The sequence below is a fragment of the Amblyomma mixtum genome, chromosome 1 (genome assembly GCF_055824585.1).
Source record: "Amblyomma mixtum isolate Tamu chromosome 1, ASM5582458v1, whole genome shotgun sequence".
Taxonomy (NCBI): Eukaryota; Metazoa; Arthropoda; class Arachnida; order Ixodida; family Ixodidae; genus Amblyomma; species Amblyomma mixtum.
The window spans coordinates 309,864,380-309,887,821 of record NC_143012.1 but is presented as its reverse complement, the minus strand read 5'-3'; the positions used below and the strand labels follow the sequence as shown (position 1 = coordinate 309,887,821).

Here is a 23,442-nt window from a genome sequence, read left to right as displayed (position 1 = left end):
TCAGAATGACGCAGCGCAAATCAGAAGATAAACAAAAGGCCGACCAGTTGTTCTACCTAGCATGATCGAGTCAAGGGTGGGTGGATGGGGGGGGGGGGGGGGGGGGGTTGTATTTCTTTTGAAGGTGATCGAGGCACTGCAGAAAGGATTGCGTATCGGTGAAAGTCAGAAAAGCGTGGGAACACATGAAAGGTTGTAAAGGAAAACAAAAAGTGCTGGCAGTACACTTTAGTGTAGAGTTCCACCTTTCAATGAGTACAGCTGACCCAACGTTGTAGCGTCTGGTGGGGCGGTCCGAATTGTTACTAGTGAAAAAAAGTGGAAGGAAAAAATGACAAATAAAACTGGGGAAGTGTTACCTCACTCGGAATTCGATAACGCGAAGCACCGCTAGAAGGGGGAAGCGTTGCAGAAAAAAGCACCACGCAGGAGGAAGCGTGCGAACAAATACAGAGCTTCTTTTTCTTCCCTCGACGGAACAAACGCCACGCTTAGTGAAAAGGGGGAGAACGAAAGAGTGGCGCTCATAACTTTGCCACCGCACGTGGGGAAGAGAAGAGAGGAAAAAGGAGAGGAGGACGGGCGGAACGGGAGAGCGCGGCGGGATATTAGGGAGAGCGGCCGGGAGGGCGAAGGGAGCGGAGGAGCATCAGCGCCGACCATAGCGACGTCCGTGTTCGCGGCTGATATGAGCACGGCTAGCGGCAACGGTTGCGGCGAGTTGTCCGCAAGACGCCGATACGGTAGCGTCGGCTGTCTGCTGCTCCCTGGGCACGAATCGCTCTTCACCGCCGGACCCGTGGTGTTGCTGCTGCGGCCGCTGCCGGCGCTCTTTGAAAAAAACGGTCGCTGCTCCTCCCGCTCCTCGTTCACGCATGGCTTTGCTCCGCTCATGCTGCTGCTTGATGTCCGTGCGCAAAGGGAGCTTTGTCTGCGGAGTCTACACTCTGGTGAGTTGAATCGAACTTAAGCAACATCTGCATGCAGAATGAACATGTGGGGGAGGGGGTGGTGGTGGCTATTATATCTCGTTTTCTGGATGTGCCTAACGGTATTGTGCGTCAGCCCGTATCGAAATGCAACGCTTGAAAATGCGCAGACTTCTTTGAACTAGCACTGTTTGTTAGAAAAGAGAGGTGCGCACTGACAGTGGCTGTGGGCACCCTTAGGGATGCTACATAGGGAAGTCACTTAAACTGTGCTACATGCGTCCATTATTTCTACAACGTTGTTAGTTGATAATTGCTTCCAGTCCTTTGGTGAAATTATTAATTGAATTTCTTAGGTGCAATTAATATATTTGCTGAAGAGTTATTCGAATATGCTGCGGCATTGAAAGACGAATTTTCAGACCCAGTACGCGGGAAAACAGACAAATGATATGTTATTTCAGGAGATATTGGGTGCAAGTTGCAGCTCACCGTCAGTTGTTGATGGCCCATCGTCTACCAGGAAGAAATTTGTTCTCATAAGTGACTTGCTTATTTTTTTTCCGAAGTTCTGCAAATGTATATATCAGCATACAATAATCGCGCCTTTTTCCTGCTGGAGAAATTTGCAGGAAGAAATTTAAGTGCACAATCAAAGAATTGTTCCGGCATAGATTCCACTTACTTTACCTATCTCGTCAACGCTGCTTTCCCAACGTGCCTAGACTCATACGCTGCGATATCAGGTAACCAAAGAAATCGGGAAAGGCCTTTCTCGAGCCATGCATTAAATTTTACGTCCTAAAACGATTTATGCTTTGATATTTGTGAAATGAGTAGAATTTTAGAGAGAAAAAGGAAATAGAAATTTTCCATTTGTCTTCTGAGAAAAGTTAGCAACAAAGGAAAAAGTTATAAAATTTTTCGTCTCGAGCACTCTCCTTACGCGTGAAGTGTGTAAATTCTTTTGACTAAATACAAGTGTTAAAAAACTAAAACCTACAAAACAAATTAGGAAACGTAAATTGCTTTAGTGCAAAATTACTTTAGAACTCCCCAGTATATATGAGAAAGTAAAGATATGGCCTGGTAGAAAGCACATGTTTTGCTGCCCATTTCTCCTTGTGAGACCATACTTCGGTTAGTAAGAACAGACAAAGCGTTCTTACCTTTTGCAAAGCAGTGGAATCTGTATATGGAGCCGAAGAAAACACGACATTTTAAAAAGCGCTTTAGTTAAAAGCAAGACCTTTAAATACATGCGTGTTGTTCCTGCATGTAAATTTCTCGCGCATAGCTTAGCAGCGGTCCCAACTGAGGAAGTTTCAGTTTTCGGAATAACTTCAAAGAAGCTTGCCTGAGTGAGTTAAGGGCCGCTTCCTCACTGACAGTGGTTCGTCTGCGAAACTGTCAACTTTTCGCAAGAATGGCGGATTTGGCAGCGAAAATTCTCCAATGCTTCTTCTGGAATGCTTTAATGCAATGCTTTGTGGTTGGGCTAGATGTGGTGAGTGTGAGAGAAAGTTTGCTCTTTCAGTGCGTGTTTCAATTTTAAGATGAACCAAAAGAATATACTATTTTAAGAGAAGGCAGAGATGATCAATTTTTTTGCTAAGTTTTACAGCTTGTAATCAGCGAAGGACGCCGTGCGCTTCTGTTTTGTCATGACAAAGACTCCGCCAAGAGAAGGTAACATTCTACGTGATTCCGAACAAACGCATTACCTCTGATCTAAGGTTCGGCAAAATGTCATCAATATCTACGTAGCGGAGCAAGGTGTTTAATGCTGAAGTCGTTCGCACTGCGACTGAAGAAGAGAAGTAGACAGGGAACGTCACCCTAAATGCTTTTTCCTATGATGCAAACATTTTTTTTTCGCAATTGCAGCGCGTATTGAGGAGAAGAAATTAAACTGCGAAAATTAACGGCGATGCGATGAAATGCAGTGCCTAAAAAGTGAGGCCTGCGCTTGAACATAATCACCTGCGCTTTGTGGTGTGACGCAGTTCGCGCTTCAAGAAGTCTTCCTAAATTAGCTCTAATAAACTTGATGCCAGCTGAACCTTGCATCAGCGTGAACATCGTCGTGACGCACGACTACTTCGTTGCGAACCCCACGAAGACAACGATAACGGCGCCAGCCAGCGTCAGAGGCAGCTTCCGAGACGCTAATCACGTATTAGTTGCTCAGCATTGCGGATATATTTTAGAACTGTGATTTGTATTTGTGAAAGACTTGGCGGGCGCGAGTCGAAGAGAAGCGCTAGATTTCTGCACACCATGCTGTCGTTTATTTCAAGCTACGCTAGTTTGTAGTGCGGCAATTAACGCAAACAAAGTCTTTAGAGCTTATATTTATGTTTTGAGGAGATCACGCAAATAACTTCGGAGAAGCATCTTTCCGGGTTCCATTTCATTCAGGTTATTAAAATGCAGTCACTGAGAGCGGGAGAACGGAAGCGCACGTGCGATATGAAAACACCTTTGCGGATGCATTAGTGATGACGTGGTAAGTAGTGGAAACGCTTTCGAACTGCTGACGTTAAATATAGCGCTCATTTCGTGGGCCTAAAAATTAGTGCTGCGTGTGACGTCACTTCAACAGCTTTGTCTGAGGTCATCATCATCGCCAAATCGTTGTCGCTCGGACAAAAATACAGGCCAATAAACTCTATGCACCTTCATAGCACACTTCGTCTTACAAACATAACGTGCTCTGATGGCACTGAAGAGCTCAATATATTATAAGAACTTGTACTATAAGATTGACATCGCTGTAATTCAAAAGCAAACTGGCTAAAAAAGAAAGCTTTTTCCTTGAGTTATAGTCAATTTGCTCTGTTCGACCAAGTGGCTTCGAGATTTACGTTTCAAAATCTAAACAAAATTCTTCAGTTCATTTATATGTAACTCTGCGGCGTGATAACGTGAAAAAAGCAAACGAGTATTCATAGACTGAATTGAAGTAGGCCAGACGCAGGCGGGTTTTGAAACGAGGCCACTGAGGGCCGATGTAAATCGTTTGGGCAAAATTCGATATTTTTTTCTTATGCTACAGGGCATCGACGTATAACATGGAAAGTTCTTTTTAGCCCGAACTGGCTTTTATAAACGAGAGCCAAACGCGGCTTTATTCTTTTTTATTAGGATGAGCGAAAAGACATCATCACATCGCACTCGTGAGCGAAACCGCGGAAAATGGAGCAATATCCGATGCGCATTGAATTAGGAAGGTCGTATTGCGATGAAGCTCGAAGATGGAGGTAGTGAAATGCTGCTTTTCCGCGCTCTAAAAGAAGTAGTTTACTTTCGTGGGGCGTACAGGGTGCACTGCGTACCATTTGCCAAGAGTAAAAAAAAAAGAAATTAATACCCTTTGAGAGGCATACCAGTCAAGTAGCATTGCTAGCAGCTGCCTAAAGGAAGCAAGCACGTATCGAGAGGCATAAAAGCCTAATTATGTACATTAATAACAAATGCGTGATTAGCCAATGTAAATAGACGGAAAGTCTCGGTGAGAAAATTTCCCGGTAATAGAAAGACCCAGAAATGTCTCAACGAGTGCAGAGTAGCTTTATTGTGGGAATGTTATCTACCCTCTGAACAAAAAGAGCGAAAATGGAAAACGTTCTCGGTAGAAGTGACTAATTCTGGACTCCCTGTACGTTGCGGCTGATTCCTTACTGGTCGCTAACAAGGCATACCAAAATTTTAATTTCAGTAACATGTACCACAATTTCTTTTTACTTTCGAGTCCTCGCTGTCGTCAACTAGGACACCCTGCATAGGCGAGCTATGTTTAAATGAGATAAGCATGGTGACAAAGTTGGACGACGCGTTGGTTATGAAAGCCTCCACCCGAGCGCTAACCTCTGCGAACATCGATCAACGCCCTGCGTGTCTTTGTTCCGGGAAGTGTACAAAAGCTCGGCATCCATTGTTAAAGATGCGGACGCCGAGAAAGCAAAGCAATAGCTATAAATGTGGAGAAAGCGAGGGGCTATGAGAAGTAATGATTTGTCGCGCAACAAATACGGTCCACTGGCAGAAGGGCCATTACTCAATAAGCCGGATACGCGTCGGCAGCCTTGAATGGGCCGACCACTTTGGGAACCGTAAATTAACTTTCCTCCTTCCGCAGTCGGCGCACCCTGACGGATAGTTGCAAACTGCGGCTGTTCTGAATCGTGCTCTGACTTAGTGGGGAAAAATAAAAAGCAAAAGGCGTCAGTTTCTTGAGCGATCTTTCTTTGTCTTCATTTGCGATGACCGTGATTAGGGTCGCTGGATTTAATGGCCTGCTTGGAAACTTTGTTGCCGGGTTGGCTAAGGGCAAACAAAAAAGTACATATATCGACACCGGCTGGAGCCTTTGCTCATGAATTGAGCTCTTTGTTTTCCCCAAAGAGAGTGCCCGACAGGAAAGCCTGACTGTGGGATAATGACCTCTGCACATGGCGACAATATCTGGGTGCGTTTTGCACTGTGTACAGTTTGTGCGTTTTTCCTCTTTCTGGGTTTTGAGCAATCCGTTTGTGCTGCGCTTTTAACGTGCGCAATGAAAAACTTCTGCGAGGAAGGACGCCGTAGAAAGAAGAAAACAAGCAAATACTGGGGAGCTAGGTCTGAAATCGATAACGCAAACTGCTTTCCTTAATTTGCAAAGCGAGCCCGTGAGCATTGTGCGCCCGAGAAAAATGAGATGAAGGGCGGCGTCATTTCACTAGACCTTCATTGTGGCACATTTTAATTAGGCACCTTTTTATATTTTATAAACGCTGAATTAATTAATCTCGTTGTAAGAAAGAAATTTGGATGGATCAGAACAAAATAAAAATGGCTGAGGCTTAACTTGGTTAAGCCTGGAGAATGCGAAGCATCATCGTGTCGCGTAATTTGGAGGCGCACAACCACAGCGACGGCGCGAGGTGGGCCCCCGTTTCTCCACTGTCGTGACGTCATCGTGTCACGTGGTGTGACGTCATGTATCACGTGATTTGGAGGCGCACAACCACAGCGACGGCGCGAGGTGGGCCCCCGTTTCTCCACTGTCGTGACGTCATCGTGTCACGTGGTGTGACGTCATGTATCACGTGATTTGGAGGCGCACAACCACAGCGACGGCGCGAGGTGGGCCCCCGTTTCTCTACTGTCGTGACGTCATCGTGTCACGTGGTGTGACGTCATGTATCACGTGATTTGGAGGCGCATAACCATGGCGAAGGGCTGAAGTGGTAGCTAAAGTAGTATGCTTCGCATAAAAAAGTTGAGGATGTTCGCTCGCTTGTAAAGGGTGCACCACTGCAGCAGAGAATGAAGCGCGGGAAAGCCGACTTGTGCGAAAGATTATTTCGGGGCTTCGGAGAAATACAGCCACGGTGTCAGAAATTTACTTCTGTGTACTGAATGAAAGTAAACGGCTGCTGAAGGTGTCGTAAAGTAGACTAGAGTGCTGCTGTTAGTGCCTTCAAAGACTGAAGAGAAGGAAGCAGCTAAGCTTGGGTCTCTGTGCCAATGCGCTAGTGTAGACGAGTCACGTGTGATTGATGTAAACATGTTCCTGATTTAGGCACGCAGAAAATGAAGACGATCAAAGAAGTTGGTTTGACTTTAGTCAAGGAAACATTCGTTCTTCCGGGGTTCAGATCTTGTTTTGGGACATTTGAGTGGTGCCTCAGGGAAAGAGGAGATAAAAAGAAAGAGAAGAGAGTGCGATTTTATGCAGATGCCATTTTGGATACTCAGCGGCCCGAGAACAAACTCAAGAACACATAAATACATTATGTGTTGACGGTGCTATAGCGCAAGAAGCTGTTGCTGCGTTTACACGGAGTGACATCACTTCTGATCAAGTAACGTTATTGTTACAAAACACTTCCTGGGCCAATCATCGATTATCATGTCACACGACGCCGCCCCTTTTCTCGGATGGGCCTTCTTATTTTATCGCGTTAATTAATAAATATAAAATGACGTGTTAAATGACATGTTGTAGAAGTACCGGTTCAGAGTAGTGAGGTAGGGTCAAGGAGAAGTAGGGATATTTTTTTTTATCGCTGACGGATATTAACCAACAAGCACTGTGAGGCAGATATTAGTGGTATCAAATTTCTTTGAGGGGGAAGGTGGCTGGCTTCGAAGCGTCAGGTGCAATGCAGGCGAATTTTTTTCGGCGGCTGCGATCATTTCTTAACATAACCACTTTGATATCTCTGTTGAAATGCTTGCTGTTAAGGAATGACGGCTGACCACTTCCTTTACTAGGCGTAATAGCAATAATCGCATTACCAAGTAATCTGTGTCTCGGGGAAGTAAGGTGTTTTTTATCGCTAGCAGATACTTGCTAACAACACTGTGAGACAGATATTAATGTTGCAAAATAGCTTTGAGAGAGAAGCTTCTTGTCTGCGAAGCGTCAGGTGTAATGAAAATGAACTTTTTTCGGTGGCTGCGATAATTTACTAACGTAACCACTTTTATACCTCTGTCGAAACGTTTCCATTTAAAGCAAGAGCGTAATAGCAGTGATCGCATTACCAAGTAATCTGTGTCTCGAGGAAGTAAGGATGTTTTTTATCGCTGACAGATATTTGCCAAAAACACTGTGAGGCAGATATTAGTGTTGTGAAGTGCCTTTGAGGGAGGAGCTGCTTGTCTTCGAAGCGTTAGGTGTAATATGGGCAAACTTTTTCAGCGTCTGCGAAAATTTCCTAACGTAACCACGTTGATACCTCTGTCGAAACGGTTCCCTTTAAAGAAAGTTGGCTGACGACTTCCTTTTCTGGGCATAATAGCAATGATCGCATTACCAAGTAATCTTACTGCCGTGCATTTCGGTTTTTACCCTTGCTTATTTTTGAGAGCCAAAGACGTGCTCCCATCTCTCATTTAGATAACGGAAAAAGAAATCAACGGCATGAAGATAGAGGGCAGCATTATGAATCAGCCGTCGACGCAGCATGAGTGTTCGGTCACTGGTTCGGTCGCTGGTTTGGCTTTTCACAACGGCCTAACGCTAGATTGTAGGTGCCTCCGATTGCGGGGCCCAAATGCTAAAGGTCACAATTTTCTGCCTCTGTTATTGCGTGCTAGTTCTACCACCTTACTTCGCGTTTTATGGAGACGCCGGACAGCAAACTTACCTTCATGGTCCTTCATTTGTGCGGCGTCGAATCGACCGTCTCCTCCGGCAGGGCCTTTTAGATATGCTACAGCGACTGCTGCGCGCATGAATCGAAAATCAGTGGCTATCACTGCATCATGTATCGCATGCCATTTGTGTGTGAAAGTGTCCGTCCGATTTTTCGGAATGCATAGCGGGGCAGTTAACTCAGCACTGGGAAGGCCATGTGGATTTTTTTCTTCGATAAGTGACTTTTCGTTTTTTCCGCCAGGTGGAAAACGTAACCTGTGGAAACGTAAAGAAGCGTGCGGAAACTGAGGTTTAGCGGTGTTTTCTGAACTTTGTGTTTGAGTACACGGTGTACTTTGTTGTGTTTGTTACACTGCTCTTTCGTCTGGCTTTCAATTTTTGAAGTTTTTTTAGACAAAAAGACAAAAAAATCTTTTCGACATTGGTGCGCTACTGACCAGGACATCTATGTCTTTCTTAGGGTGTTTGAAGTTCACTCGATGAAAATAACCATGCCCAGAGGCGAGAAGCGTTAACGAATGCATGCGTAGGGGACGGCGAGCTATGTAAATCAAGCTTGCTAGTAATGACGCTCTTGATTGATATAAGCCTACTCGTGCATGGTAACTTCTCGCTAAATAGTACCATCTTTTCTTCCTCTGACAACGCGCCCCCAGCAGAATTCGTTAGTACTTGGGCGAACAACAAGCACTTCGCTTTGTGTTTTGATATCTCCAGTAGCACGAAGAAGATAGCGATTCGAAGTTATGCTTGCTCTGTCCAGGTTTTTTACACGATGCTGCTCGTCACCGGAGCCTTTCATGCCAGCTCGGTGGCACACTCACCTGGTAAGCACTGCATTCCTTGCATATCGTTTCTACGACAAAGCTTAAAGTTGCCCTCAAATATCGAATTTGGCTTGTATCGATATTGTATCGCGGTCTGATAACAGATAGAATACTGAGAACGAAAATAGAGTTTTTATAAACTAGGAAAGAACAAAAAAAAAATACAGGCTTCGCCATCACTGGCCTTTTTCGCAAGTAAACTGTGTGCGCCGACACAGATTTTCGACTCGGATCTCAGAGGCTACGCTACTCCGCCGCTAGCTTCAAAACGTGTGGCAACAAGTCCATTTCGGCGTAGACGTCACAAGTTTTGTTTTCTCAGCCATAAATGTGTCTTGCTGCTGGATAAACGCTAACGTAGAGAGAAAGGGCCATGATGTTAATTTTTACTGAGAACAATGATTAGATAGAGTTGTCCTCAGTCTTTCTTGAAGAAACAAATACTGAAAGATAATTATGAACATTTTTAAGCTCGTGTGTCGCAGCATGTTTAGGACGTAGGAGTGAAAATCATGAGCGCATAGTCTGAGGCAGTCCTTCTGAAAAAAAAAAAAACTGAAAAATTTGAAGTTTAGCAGTGGAAAAGGTTCGAACAAAAAAATTTTGATTTTGTATAGCTAGAATAACAAATAATTTGCTATTTATCGTACTTGTACAACACATAACCGCACGGATATGCCTATTCTGCCTCGAACATTTGGCTTACAGCCCCTCGTATCTTTTTACAGTGGGATTCACGCTGATACTCGTACTTCTCGTTTTTTCTGGATTGTGCATCATATTCTCAATGGTTCTTCTCATAGGTCTGCTCCAGGTAAGCAGAAGAATCGTCCTTTTTTGTACTTTATACGTTGCATTTAAGCCTACATCCTGCCTGCAGCGTACCTATTCAAAGCTACGGCATGAGTAAAAACACTGCATATGAAAAGATGGGTCTGTATTTTGAGAACTCTGCGTCGCGCTACTTTCGGAAGGACGCTTATGTAACTCTGATAAATTGCGAACACCTGCCACAATTGATACAAGCTCTAGCTTTACTAATGGTGTGCCTCTGCCATTAAGCGTTAAGAACAGTGGTCTTAATATCTACGCTGCAGGCTGTGCTACTTGGAAGCAGTTCATGATGGGAAAAGATGACAAAGGAAACACATACAGGCGTAGAACCCTTACATTTTTTATAATACCACCAGCTGATGTGGCACAACTGTCGCTACTTGTCTGCTCGCGCGCAGACGACGCTGCAACTGTCAAACTCTTTGTGGGCATGCTCGGAATCTCGTCTGTTTCGCCACTGCAGTCCCTAATGTCAAGGCCTACTGAAGCACAGACCTACACAGATGACACTCCGCTAAGATGGAACTACCATCGACTTGGTCTAATATATACCTGTTAGGACAAATGGCCTCCTCCATCATTTTATTTCAAAAAGAACATTTGAATTATTTATCCACATGATCATCATCCACTTCTCGCGGTCGTGCTGATAAAAAGGGGGAAAAATGAAAGACAGTTTTTTTTTTGTGTGCAAGAGCGGAGAAAGTTGTCATTATGGCTGTTTTCGTTGCTGATTTTGTGAGCCGTGAAAGCCAACGTGCATGTACTGAAATTGCACGCACAAAACAGCAGACGATGATGATGATCATTGCAGGCGAACAGGGCAACCCAGCGCCCTCAACGGCCGAAAAGTTAACGAACGTTGGCGCATGTAGCTGTATGGGACACCGCTATCTGTGCATGTAGGCCTCAGTAGGTTTTGGATTGATGGGACGCTGAACGACCATCTGGTCAACGCTAACGTGATATTACTAAGTTGGAGTTGTGGCAGTTCTGTGTTTTGTACTGCACGAACTGCATTAATATTTGACAAGAAATGAACCTTCGCCCTTCACGATTTTGTGAAGTCTTCTATACTTATATGCACTCGATGCGTTCGCTTCGTTGTAGGACAACCGACTTCTGCTCATTCCGTGGATAGCCATTGTAACAGCGACGACGTTATTGGATGTTGCGCTGTCATTGTACTTCGTCAAAGACATGGTAAGCCGCTGCTGTGATTTACTGATAGCGCAAGGATTCTGCAAAGTTTTTTTTTTCTTGAAAAGCAGAAAGAATGCCTTGGAGTGCTCGGTTATTGAATTTGTATGAGAGTACTAGCGATAATTTTGTCTGCAGGGCCGTTGTACAGTTACTAGCGGTGAAAAAAGTTTTGTATTTTTTATTCCTTGAAGCGTCTTCAAAGGAAGCGTACTATTTCGATTTTTCGCTTGTTAAGACGGGAGCCGGACGCAATATTTTCGCACGTATAACAAAGGACTTGAACAAACCTTGCGGACGGGCTTGTGAAGAAGGCAATATCTTCCCGCTAAAGAGCTATATTTTACGTTGCTGAAACTGAATGGCCGCATTTGCTTGTGTGTGCGCATGCATGTGCGCCTGTGTGCGTGTGTCTGCGCGCGTGCGTGTGTCGGTGCATGAAAATGCTTACACAAAGGCTCCTCGCTACATTTTGAAGCTTAAGCGTACAGTTTTTCAGGGCAGCTAGTTCCACTTTCAAAACTGCTGTGTGAGGTACAAATTTGCACCCATGCGCATTACAAAAGCTGGGAGACGCAAGCCAGCAGGAGAAGGAAGTATTCATAGAAGATAATCGGCGTAGAAGGTATGGAAGGCAGAAAACAAGGTATATTGAGGAAAATGATGAAATTACCTGGTTCATTAGTCTGGGAACAACTAATAGTGTGCATATATTTTGACTTTTAGCGTCAGCTCATTTTATCACCCCGCCGCGGTGGCTCAGTGGTTACGGCACTCGGCTGCTGACCCGAAAGACGCGGTTTCGATCCCGGCTGCGGCGGCTGAATTTCTTGAAGGCGAAATTCTAGAGGCCCGTGTGCTGTGCGATGTCAGTGCACGTTAAAGAACCCCAGGTGGTCGAAATTTCCGGAGCCCTTCTCTACGGCGTCTCTCATAGCCTCAGTCGCTTTGGGACGTTAAACCCCAATAAACCAAACCATTTTATCACCACACCTGCTGGTTAGCACACTCACCAGGTTAGCAGGTCACCACACTCTTACAGGACATCGTTGTGTTCGCTAAATTTCTGCGAGCATTTTCCTCTCTGAATCTCCTTAATAAGTTGCTAAGTTTATAACTAAAGCATTCCTCTGAAATTTGTCCCACACTGATTACGAGATCAGTTATTTCAGTTAATTCTAGGGATGCCTAATATTTAACTGTGACATTTTGCGCCGTTTTAGTTGTTTACTTTGGACATGTTATAAAATAGGATATTTAGTGTTTCTCTCAGGACGCGACACAAGGAAGCAGCCTTATCATGGCATGCAATACCATATCATATATATACAATCATATCATATCCTATATCGTACGAAATACCGTACCATACCGTACCAACACAGACCGTACCATGCTATACCGTACCATACATCATATGATTCATATCCAATCATAATACATCATATCATACCGTACCGTACCACCTGTGATGCGCAAGAAAGCAAAGATTGGCTTTCCAGCTTGGGTAGGAATATTTTTTTGTCTGCTTCGAACTTACATTGTTGCGTTAGCATATTTGGCGTTTATCACGTCTAATTCACTTGCACTTTATTTCTTTTTCAGCGAATAACATCATTCGTTGTTGTCATGTACGTAATTGACTACACACTCTGCTCCGTCAACGTAAGTCCTCGTTTCGTCCCGTACGGTAGCGTTGGTAGAGGTTATACATAAGGTCGCTTCAGCAAAATTGTCTTGAGACCACCACTTTACCCTTGGGCCGAGTTAGCATATATTAAAATGCCGTAATATCGTCTCTGTTTTCACCTAACAGGTGTGTTTGCCTAAGTAAAGCTGAATTAGAGAGATTTCAAAGCTTTTGCATTGGTCTAGAGTATGACACACAAAAAAAAGACTAAGGACACGTACGTAAAAAGAAAGAATAGACACAGGCCTTGAGTTCTACACGTCCTTTGATGCTGTTTTTAAATTGCCCCATAACTGCTTGTAAAGGATTTTCTTCTGTATTACGGAGTCATTAATTCATGCTGAAACGTTTCAGATACAACACATTTTTTTGTAAAGCTTATTAGTGCTTTTGCATTCTGGTGAAAATGTGATATTCACTGGTGGCAATAAAGCTAATTTCAGAACGCTGAATAGCTTGCCGGCTCTCAGTAAATGTCATCATAAATATCGTTATCACTATTTCAAACAAAATGGTCAAAGTTTCTATATGCTATGGTACATGAACTGAAGGAGGTGGTTAAAAATACCGCAGTTCCGCTTTGCATGCGAAATATAACGACCTTTGAAATTTAAATCCCGAAGCAGATGGAAACCTAACTACTGCAAGCCTTTTTTTTGTTCTTTTGGCTGTTGCTATGTCTTGCGCCTGTTTCTGCTTATACAATACGATCAATAAAAGGCGCTCTACTGATAATAAAAGAGGCCGACAGGGATTAGGTCAACGTACCCAAAATACTGAAGGCATAAAAACAGCGCCGCGACAAGGAACGACGAAAAAGGACAGCGCCGGTCCTCTCTTGTCCCTCATCTCCTGTCGCAGCGCTGTTTTTGCCTTTAGAATTATGCACTAACTGTCTGAATTCTCTGCTTCACTGACTCACAGTAAACAGCCTCATTATCTGGAGCAGTTGAGCAAAGGCCGCAAGAGCGCCAGTAGCGATCTTGAAAGATAATTGGGGAAACATTGTTGAATTTTTTTTGTTCGCCTCTGATAACTTTAGAGAAATGTAAAACCTGCACACTACGCTTGACGCCTTTAATTTCTTGTTTCCTCTGCATTCGATACACTAGTAATACGAAAAATAAATTCCTGTCAGCTTTTTTCGCTAGTATTTCATGGCAGCACAGCAACTAAGCATTTCCTTTTTTTCCTAGGCAGGTATACGCAATACTCTGCGTGCTATCTCAGTACCAAGAATACGCTTCTGGCAGAAGAGCGATTGGAAAGAAAACCCGCGCCGCAGTAAGTAGTTGCTCATGCACAGCACAATTATGTGGAGCTGGGTGAGTTGGAGAGGATGAATCTTGTAAAATTCTGCACAACAAATGGACGAGTGCAAAGACAGAACGCACAAACAAGTGCTGTCTCACAAATGAATCTTTATTAGGAAAGCTACCGAATATAAGAGAAGAAAAACAAAAAGATGGCAAAAAATTAATGTGATACAAGGTTAAAAAACAAGCCACGATAAACAAAGCCAAACACCTGCAAGCAAGGCTAATCACTTATTAACTGATTCCAGGAAGGCAGCTTCACTCTTGGATAACGATTAAGATGAGTCGCTTACACAGCGAGACAGCGCTCGTCTGTGTCTTGTTCCTTTGTGCCGCTTAACTTTCCAAGATGGTCAAGCCCGGCACTTGGGAAAGGGAGTGTACTGAAGCACTGCACTGCCATTGCCTAGCCGAAAACCAGGACCTCTCTCGGGCTTTCGGGTAGAGCAGATTTCATCCGGGTCTAAGCTGGGCCTGAGCTTTCGGGTAGACCCGGATTCGGGTATAGCAAAGCAAAGTTGCTTCATTTCGAAGCCGATAAAACGTAAGACGAAAGTGAAGTCCAATACTTTCCTCATAAGCTTACAAGGATACATTATATTTGACAGCTACTTTCTGGACATTTACAGTGCCTATTATAGGTCGGTCTGATATCGGTCTGAGATTTAGAGAAATTTAGCCAGAATCAAAAAAATTTTGAGCATCTGCATAGGCCCTATTGTTCCACCTCGACGACTTGTCACAAAAGTTTGGCAGGTAAACTGCCGTGCACTTTGTTTGGGTTTAACATGTTCAGAATATAAGGGGATATGCAGAATACTTTTCCAACTGACAGGAATAAGAACCACTTTTACAAGAATATGGCATCCGCTGTATGAGAGCTCGCTCAGGATTCGCCCCTGACCGGACAAGGCGGTGGGATTATATAAGTGCTGACGGGACCAAACGCACTTCGACGCCGAATCTTGTGGACTGGCTTAAGTGGGCTGGGTCGAGCCGAGTCGGATCCAGCCTCAGAGAGCAGGCTGGTTCAGTGCTCTAGCTTCAATATGACGCCTTCTCCACTCAACAGGCTCTACCCAAGAGCGCCTGGCTGCATTATAAACAGGGCAGTGGCCTCTGAAAGTTCACTTATGTAAGCTGCCCACCATGCCGACGCAACAAAGTGACAACCTAATCCCCCCGCACAAGATTAATCCAAGATGGGCGCTTTGCGTCACCAGTGCCGGTTATTTAACCACACGTAATGAAAAAGAAACTCAACTGCAGAGAGGGACAGAGTATACAGCAGATGTATGTTAAGTGCGCGTTGTAACGACAATATTTAGAACTCTAATGAAGTACCTGTCATGCACTCATAAGAGAACACGCAGAGAGTGTGTCATTACGACCCTGTGTTGTAACCAATCACAATTCGTCGTGACAGTTCCTCGTGTTCCTTTGAACCGCCCAAAGAGGCTTGTGTCTTTTGTAAATGGCACACGACGTAACCATGCTATGTACTTCTCGCTACAGCTGCCAGTGCTGTCGGGCTGCCAAGCCCACGCCGAAAGGCCGAAGTTGAACAGCGCGGCCACCCGGCCAAGTCGAGTGCAGCCGCAGCCGAAGTCAGCTCATGTGGGGCCTGCTTCTACTCACGGAGCAACTCAAGCAGCAGTTGTATCGAGTGGTGAGTCGCTCATTTCAGACAGTGATGCGTTTTCTGCGTTTACTAGGATATATTAAGAGAATCAGATACTGCAGTTTGAGCACTAGAAAAAAATTACCACCACCCGGTTTGTTTAACAATTAAGACCATAGAATTTCGTTGAACAGTTGCTTGCTTCAAAACTATGTTGTATGTTCAGTTTCCTTATCTCTGTAGTGTCTCATTATCCCTTTCTAATCTTATCTCCTGGTTGTGTTCTATAAGAAGGATATGCATGTTAGCCGCATGGCAGTGCTCATGGTAGTGTGGGGTCGTGTTGAGCTAAACACGAAGTTCGCACTCTAAAAGACTGAACGTGCCACACTTGCGGTCTTCTCTTTCAAAATTAAGCTTAGCAGAAAAGGAGAAAAACATTCTGTTGTGGTGGTTCCTTCAAGGATCGTGCTTTCGGTACTCGACAAAGATCCACCCTCTCTTTCAGATAAAGTTGTTCCCTTGGAGAGCAAGCTTGTTCCGCAAGTGCTCCCGGTGATCCCGGAGGTGACCAGTGCCTTCCCGTGTGGACCGGAGGAGATCTCCAGCAGTGTTCCCCTCTCAACGGCAGAGACGTCCTTGCAGCCGTTCGCCGATGAGGCCGATACCCGCGGAAACATTGCCGCACCGGTAGGAAGACCTAAATGCGCGTCTGATGTCGTAAAGAAAGCACAGTATTAGTTATTACTAACGAGACCTGCACCGGTTATCTGCATTGCGACGAAAATATACCCAGTCACCGTTTAGGATAACGGAGGGATTGCGAGGGAAGAAAAAGTAGCCAGGGAAGTTAGGGAGTCAGGCGAAGTAATAAGATTGGAAGCTCACTGGGATTATGGTGTCCGTGGCTGGTGCAAACTAGGTATAATTGGAGACCGCTAGAAGATTACTGAACCTAATCCGGCTGGTTATGATGATGAAGATGTAAGTGCTGTAATACAGATACGTATGAAGGAAATAAACTGCGCACAAGTACAAAGAACTGCGTTCAAAAGAGTGGCCCAGGAAGGTTTGTAGCCCTAGAATGCTTGCAAATTCAGTAAGCGAACGAAAGCCTTCTCCATATATGCTAAATCGGGCGATCTATGATTGCGAGACTTTATGCGCATTGTAACTGTCTTGACCGATATCTTAAAAACACTCAGAGAATTTATCTAGCCGGAGATTTCCTTCTCTTATAGAAGTGCTGTATATAGATGTTTGAAGCGGTTATGTCTGTTGTGATGACTGGGCTGCAATTTCTATAGCAAACGGGATGTCGAAGCTCTCGAACCGGACTCACGGTGGTCTTATCTAAGACATGTTTTGCAAGCCTCATTCTTGACACCTGACTGTTATCCTCGTAATGCCCTGCCAATGTAAATCTTGGACCAAAGCCGTGGGGTTTCAGCATTACGTCACTATGGCCCGTGCATTGTACAATTGCAAAAAGGTAGCTTTTTATACAAATTTTATAGCTGCTAAAATTGCCCAGTGAGGCTAAGTTTAGGCTAATCTGGAACTCTTAAAACAATAAGACTGCGCGTACCTACTCAGGCATATGAAAAAAAAAATGACAGAATAAACTAGAATGGTCAAATGTTTTAGGGGAATCCCCCAAGGTGGAGTAGATTTGTAATAAGGGAGTAATTACTCATTGTCATCCACCCGAGCGCAGCCGTACGGCTACAAAGGAAAGCTATACAGCTTTCTCAGAAACTTCGTAGTTAAAGAAAAATTCTTTCTGGTCCGGGGTTCGAACCCAGGACCACCGCTACACCGGAGCAGTCGCTCTACCAATTGAGCTAACGAGGACGGCAAGCTTATGGTAGGGCGAGAGCGAATTGATCAATAACTCGAAGTGGGAACTGTGTTGGTCAAATGTTTTAGGGGAATCCCCCAAGGTGGAGTAGATTTGTAATAAGGGAGTAATTACTCATTGTCATCCACTTCGAGTTATTGATCAATTCGCTCTCGCCCTACCATAAGCTTGCCGTCCTCGTTAGCTCAATTGGTAGAGCGACTGCTCCGGTGTAGCGGTGGTCCTGGGTTCGAACCCCGGGCCAGGAAGAATTTTTCTTTAACTGCGAAGTTTCTGAGAAAGCTGTATAGCTTTCCTTTGTAGCCGTATGGCTGCGCTCGGGTAGATGACAATGAGTAATTACTCCCTTATTACAAATCTACTCCACCTTGGGGGATTCCCCTAAAACATTTGACCAACACTGTTCCCACTTCGAGTTATTGATCAATTCGCTCTCGCCCTACCATAAGCTTGCCGTCCTCGTTAGCTCAATTGGTAGAGCGACTGCTCCGGTGTAGCGGTGGTCCTGGGTTCGAACCCCGGACCAGGAAGAATTTTTCTTTAACTACGAAGTTTCTGAGAAAGCTGTATAGCTTTCCTTTGTAGCCGTATGGCTGCGCTCGGGTGGATGACAATGAGTAATTACTCCCTTATAATAAACTAGAATCATTGCCATTTGTTCAATCAGTTTTGTTTGTGATACGCCGGGCATTACAAGGAAAACACTGATTACACTTGCAAAAATTCCAGCCATTCCTCATGTTGTCAGGAAACGCTGCAGAAGGAAGTTTTTTTCGTTTCTCTGTTATTATCTTCATGTTTCGTTACGTGATATGCTGCTATTGATTTACCGGAAATACAGAATGAACATGCACTCCACTAATGAGTCATCATGAAGAATTTTTATTCTGCTTTGATCCCGGATGAATTGCTGAGTTTTCTTCTTGTCATTTTACAAGGCGGACGTGAAGCTGCGTGGGGTAAGCTTGGAAAAATTTGTACCCAATGCAAGAACTGGAAGACGGTCGAGCCAGGGATCGACACAAGAGAGCACAGTTCATGACAAGCTTGTTTTTGACAAAGGCCTGGTCCTGGAAATGCCAGATTGCTCCAAGCCGGGTGAAAGGTGAGATAGCTAGGAGGAGTGAGTAGGTGTTGTAGTGGCTACTCAAGGCAATGATGTTGTCAGAGGTGTACGTCACCTTGGTTGCTTTATGAGTAGCTCGCCTGCGAAAAGCAACCTCGAGTAAATACTGTACAAACAGTGCTTCAGTTGAAACAAAATGCATTTACTTAGGGATCCTAACAACTTTGGGTAAAACCTTTGGTACTCTATTGCTCAATTGATCAGTCACATAGCTCAAGCTGCAGTCCCTCAAACTGAATATATCTGAATTAATCAGTGATGTAACAGAGTATTTCTGAACAACCTTTTGTACTTACTGTGCTTGTATCACCTTTGCAGATACCTTCCTATGTAGGACCACGAACCGTCCTCGCTGCGACGAAATGAAACTGGACAAGGGCAAAGCATCAACGTCCGTGCCTCGTGCTACATTTATATGAACATAGCTCCTGGAAAACAAGCATCTCACCTTGGGACACATATTGGAACTTACCATGTTTGAAACGGCATGACCACAAATCTCCCGAGTTTTTGTTATCGGATGCCCAATCAACCGTCAGACATGTGAGTTTACTGTTAAACTATTCTGACGCAGTGAAAGAAAAAAATTAGAGTTCGTTTTTGAATTGTGCTAAAGTTATTCTAAATCCTTAATATTAAGTGGACATTCGGGAGATGCCTTTGTAACGGACATCTACAGTGGGAATAAATGTAGAAAAGAGAAGCATCCAGAACGAGCCCAAAGACTCATCTGACTGTGTGGGTTGCAGCTCCTATGGAAGCTTACCTATTCTGTCGAGGCTTTGTTAATATTCGTATTTTCGCATCTTTCACACCCCCTTCGTCTCCTCTTTTCATGCCTACATCGAGAGCAGTGCATTTTGTAGAGTCTACAGCGGTCATATTTCATGGTTACGTGGTTATGCGATAAATGCAATGCATTTGAAAGGAAACAGGAGCGCTTACGTATTGAAAAATTTTTGTGCATTGCCACCATGTATGAGTTATTGGGGTTGTGGAGTGCATTTTCAATGTTGCTTCATGGAGGCGCCTTATAAAATTCACATTAGTTTTCATCATCGGTAGTTACTAACATTGAAACACGAGCACTGCATCCTGGAAGCTAGGTATTAATAGATGTCTGCTTGAGTAAAAATAAAAAAATTATTTGGAATTCAGTCCGTGCATAAAGAAGAGTAACTGGTCATTACCTTGCTCGAGGAGTTGAAGAATCTGCTTTTAGAAGCCCTGCTACAATGTCTTAAGCCTCCCGGTCAGAGGTAAAAAAATAGCTTGGATTGTTTCGCAGAAGCATGTTTTAAAGCAAATCATCTTTTAATATTGTACTCTGAATAGGTGCTTGAACATCAGCTTTTTTTTAGTTATATGTCCCATTTCAAGCGAACGTCTGAGTTTTCGGTGCCCAGTCAGACGATTTATACACTGTTAAGTACTGGTATAAAACAGCGGCAGCTAGATGTTTGCCCTCTGCACAAGCGCCTTGTTCTGAGGTCGGTGAAGGTACTCGCTGTAACAGTAAAAGTGAACAATGGACTATCCATTTTTTAAAGTGGCGTTTATAGCCTGAGGTCAAAAAAGGGGCATGGTTACATGAATAAAAATTGTTTTTCTCATGTAATTAAGCCTAGAAGAAACCAGTAATATAGTCCCTCCATCCAAGCACCGTAGGAGGTATCAAACATTTATTCTAATGTTTTCTGCGACAGTCTGAAGAGCTTCGACTCTTTGTTGATGCCAAAGGGTGCCGCAGAATTCAAAGAGAAAAGAAGCAAAGTCTTAAGTCCATTTTCCTAAGCATATTCTTAAGTGTCACTCTGATACTGAGATACCCACCTCTCCTGTAATCATTAACAGGTCTCTCTCCGGCGAACAAATGAAAGACGAAATACTTTTAATAAGTTCTATTTTTGCAAACGAAACAAACAACAAAAAATAATAATACAAAATAAGCACCCTCTTCGTAATGACCCACTTTTTTAAGAAAGTGGGTAAGGAGTCCCCAATTGTTTTTTTTTTTATATAATCAGACACTTTAGTATGGTACGACGAAACAGCGCTGACGGACGGGACAGAAGAAGAGACAGACACATGGGTTGAACAGCCAAATGGTTTATTGCGAAAAAGGGATGGAATATAAAGCAGCAGGACAAGCCAAAGCGTAGAAGGGAAGCAAACACGAGGCGAACATGTCATGACATACATACGGGAGCTATAAATCTTCACTGCTTAAGAAAGGCGAGCTCTTGTTGGAATAGAGCTACCTCTGGTTGGCTTACACATGAGTTACCTCATTCGTGAATGTGAAAAGCCTCTGATATCATGCGCGAGGTGTTATCTCTATACTTGGCGATGATAGTGGATCTGTTCAGAAATGCCTCACAGTCTTCGAAATCTGGGGAATGAATGACAATGTTATTTCGGCGTGACTGGTTTTCAATAACTTTGGCGTGTTCGCGTAGTCGTTCACTGACGCACCGTCCGGTTTCCCCGATGTAAAAACGGCCGCATGACAGTGAGGTCTTGTAGACTACACCACAGCAATAGTTGGCAAATTTGTTTCCGTGTTTCTTCTGACACGCTTTCTTTCCACTTTCCTGGTTCACTCTCCTGCACAGGACCCGTATTACGGAACTTTGTCAAAAACCTGTCAAAAGTTATTGACAGTGACGTCAAAATGACGAAACGATGTGACGTCGACGCCTGACGCAAAATTGACGCAACGAGGAATCAGCCAATTACAGCAGAGCGGCGCCCCGGAAGCGTTTGCCTGCACGACGAGGGACCATCTGCTAAATTTTTGCTAAAAGAGTAAAGAAATGCACAGCGATAAAAATAATTATTATTTTATTTTGCCAAAGAATGATGTTTAAAGCTAAAAAATATTAAGAAAAACAAGAAGCGCAAGAAGTTAGGCTATTAAATTTCCTGGTGGGTAACTTTTGCTGCCGCGGGAGTGCGCAGACGGCGGTAAAACGTCAACAAGCCGCTTTGCACGTGAACAGCTGTTCCACGCCTTGATACTGTTTTCTTACGTGGCGACGAAAATCAAGGTACTGTGCGGTTGTTCTAAGTGCGGAAAAATCGACGAAGCCAACTTGTTAAGGTCTGTGTTGTTCGGCTCTTACGATCGATGAAAAAAGTGTCAAAGCGTGAAGCGTTGTATGTGATGTGTGGTCGTCTGTTTCTTTTTCCTCGACCGGTAAACAGAAGACGGCCACGAAGTGCGATTTGCAGGTGAAAATAAAGTTCTTTGCCAGCATAAACATGTTTTATTTGTATGTAGCTGTGGCACAGAGGTGTCGTCGGCTGCCGAAGCTTGCATGAAAGCCGCCGGTCGCAAATAACCGCTGTGCACACAGCACCCGCCGCTGCACCGACAGCGCATTCGCACGCAAACCAAATTCATTGGCGAGTTCGTCGCATAGCCACACCGCAGTCTGCCTCTCCAGTCGAAAAAGGCGTCGGAACAGCTCGTCCGGCAAGTCAAACGCGTCTTCGTGCGCCCTCCTTCGCCGTTGCTCGCGTCGCCGCAGCCGCCTCAGCCACATACGACGCCGCTGCCGCCGCCGCCATTTTCTGTCAAAAACGGAACGGTCCAATTTTGACCGCCTCGAAGCCGTCAATAAAAATCGTCAAAATGCGCCTGCATAATTAGGTGTGCAACGTCACCACTTCTGTCATGTCCGTGACGTAAACGACAGCTACCCATGACGCAAGAAAGCAACATGGCCGCCGGCCACGGCCGACCAATAGGAGCGCGGCTACGGCGGGGCTTTTTGACGAGTTTTTGACGCGTTTTTGACAAGTTTTTGATTTGACAGTTCCGTAATACCGCTCCAGGCTTCCCAACTTGTTCCTGGCAGAGGAAGGGAGCTTAACGCCGGCTTTGTTCACAATCTTTTTCAGGTTGAGCGATACTTGCTGAACATATGGAATACACGTGATGTGCTTATTGTCCAATTTGCGCGTGACCTTCTGAATTCTGCATTCTTTTTAGTGTCGACTTTGCTACGCGACAAAATCTTTGTCGAGTAGCCTGCAGAGGTAAGCCTAGTAACCTGCTGTCAAAGCTGGCTGTCAAAGCTGGCTTGGGTTTTAAGCTTACCTCTGCAGGCCACCCGACGAAGATCTTGTTTAGCGTAGCAGAGTCGATACTAGCAGAATACAGAATTCAGAAGGGCACGCGCAAACTTGACAGTAAGCACATCACATGTATTCCGTATGTTCACCAAGTATCGCATAACCTGTAAAATATTGTGAACAAAGCCGGCGTGAAGCTCCCATTGTCTGCCAGGAACAAGTTGGGAAGCCTGTGCAGGAGAGTGAACCAGGAAAGTGGAAAGAAAGCGTGTCAGAAGAAACACCGAAACAAATTTGTGAACTGTTGCTGTGGTGTAGTCCACAAGGTCCCACTGTCATGTGGGCGCTTTTACATCGGGGAGACCGGACGGTGCGTAAATGAACGACTACGCGAACACGCGAAAGCTATTGAAAACCAGTCACACGAAATAACATTGTCATTAATTCCGCCGATTGGAAAGGCTGTGAGGCGTTTCTGAACCGAACCACTATCATCGCCAAGCATAGAGATCACACCTCGCGCCCGATATTAGAGGCTTTTCACATTCACGAATTAGGCAACTCATGTGTAAGCTAACCATCGGTGGCTCTATTCTCACAGGAGCTCGCCTTTCTTAATCAGTGGCCATTTTATAGCTCCGGTATGTATTCGTCCCGCATTTGCTTCCCTTCTGCGTTTTGGCTTGTCCAGCTGCTTTATATTGCCCACCCCCCTTTTCGCAATAAACCATTTGGTTTTAGTTCCGCGCATGTGTCTGTCTCTTCTTCATCCGTCCCGTCCGTCAGAGCTGTTTCGTCGTACCAT

At 44.5% G+C, this 23,442-nt stretch overlaps 1 protein-coding gene across 1 annotated transcript; it reads left to right on the top strand.

Moving 5' to 3' along the window:
* Positions 1 to 721: 721 nt before the first annotated feature.
* On the top strand, positions 722 to 21,820 carry LOC149372392 (uncharacterized). The gene is made up of 11 exons (XM_089586267.1): positions 722 to 950; positions 8,846 to 8,909; positions 9,638 to 9,723; positions 10,854 to 10,946; positions 12,549 to 12,608; positions 13,834 to 13,917; positions 15,465 to 15,618; positions 16,079 to 16,260; positions 18,370 to 18,536; positions 18,876 to 19,100; positions 21,173 to 21,820. Exons 1-10 carry the CDS (start codon positions 876 to 878, stop codon positions 18,889 to 18,891), a joined length of 981 nt encoding a protein of 326 aa, XP_089442393.1. The 5' UTR covers positions 722 to 875; the 3' UTR covers positions 18,892 to 19,100; positions 21,173 to 21,820.
* The last annotated feature ends 1,622 nt before the right edge of the window (positions 21,821 to 23,442 follow it).

Excerpts from the sequence above, each read along its gene's own strand:
- LOC149372392 (XM_089586267.1), top strand. The coding sequence starts at position 876 with ATGGCTTTGCTCCGCTCATGCTGCTGCTTGATGTCCGTGCGCAAAGGG. Across the intron at positions 8,910-9,637 it reads CTCGGTGGCACACTCACCTG|TGGGATTCACGCTGATACTC; the intron begins GTAAGCACTGCA and ends ATCTTTTTACAG. Across the intron at positions 15,619-16,078 it reads AGCAGCAGTTGTATCGAGTG|ATAAAGTTGTTCCCTTGGAG; the intron begins GTGAGTCGCTCA and ends CCTCTCTTTCAG.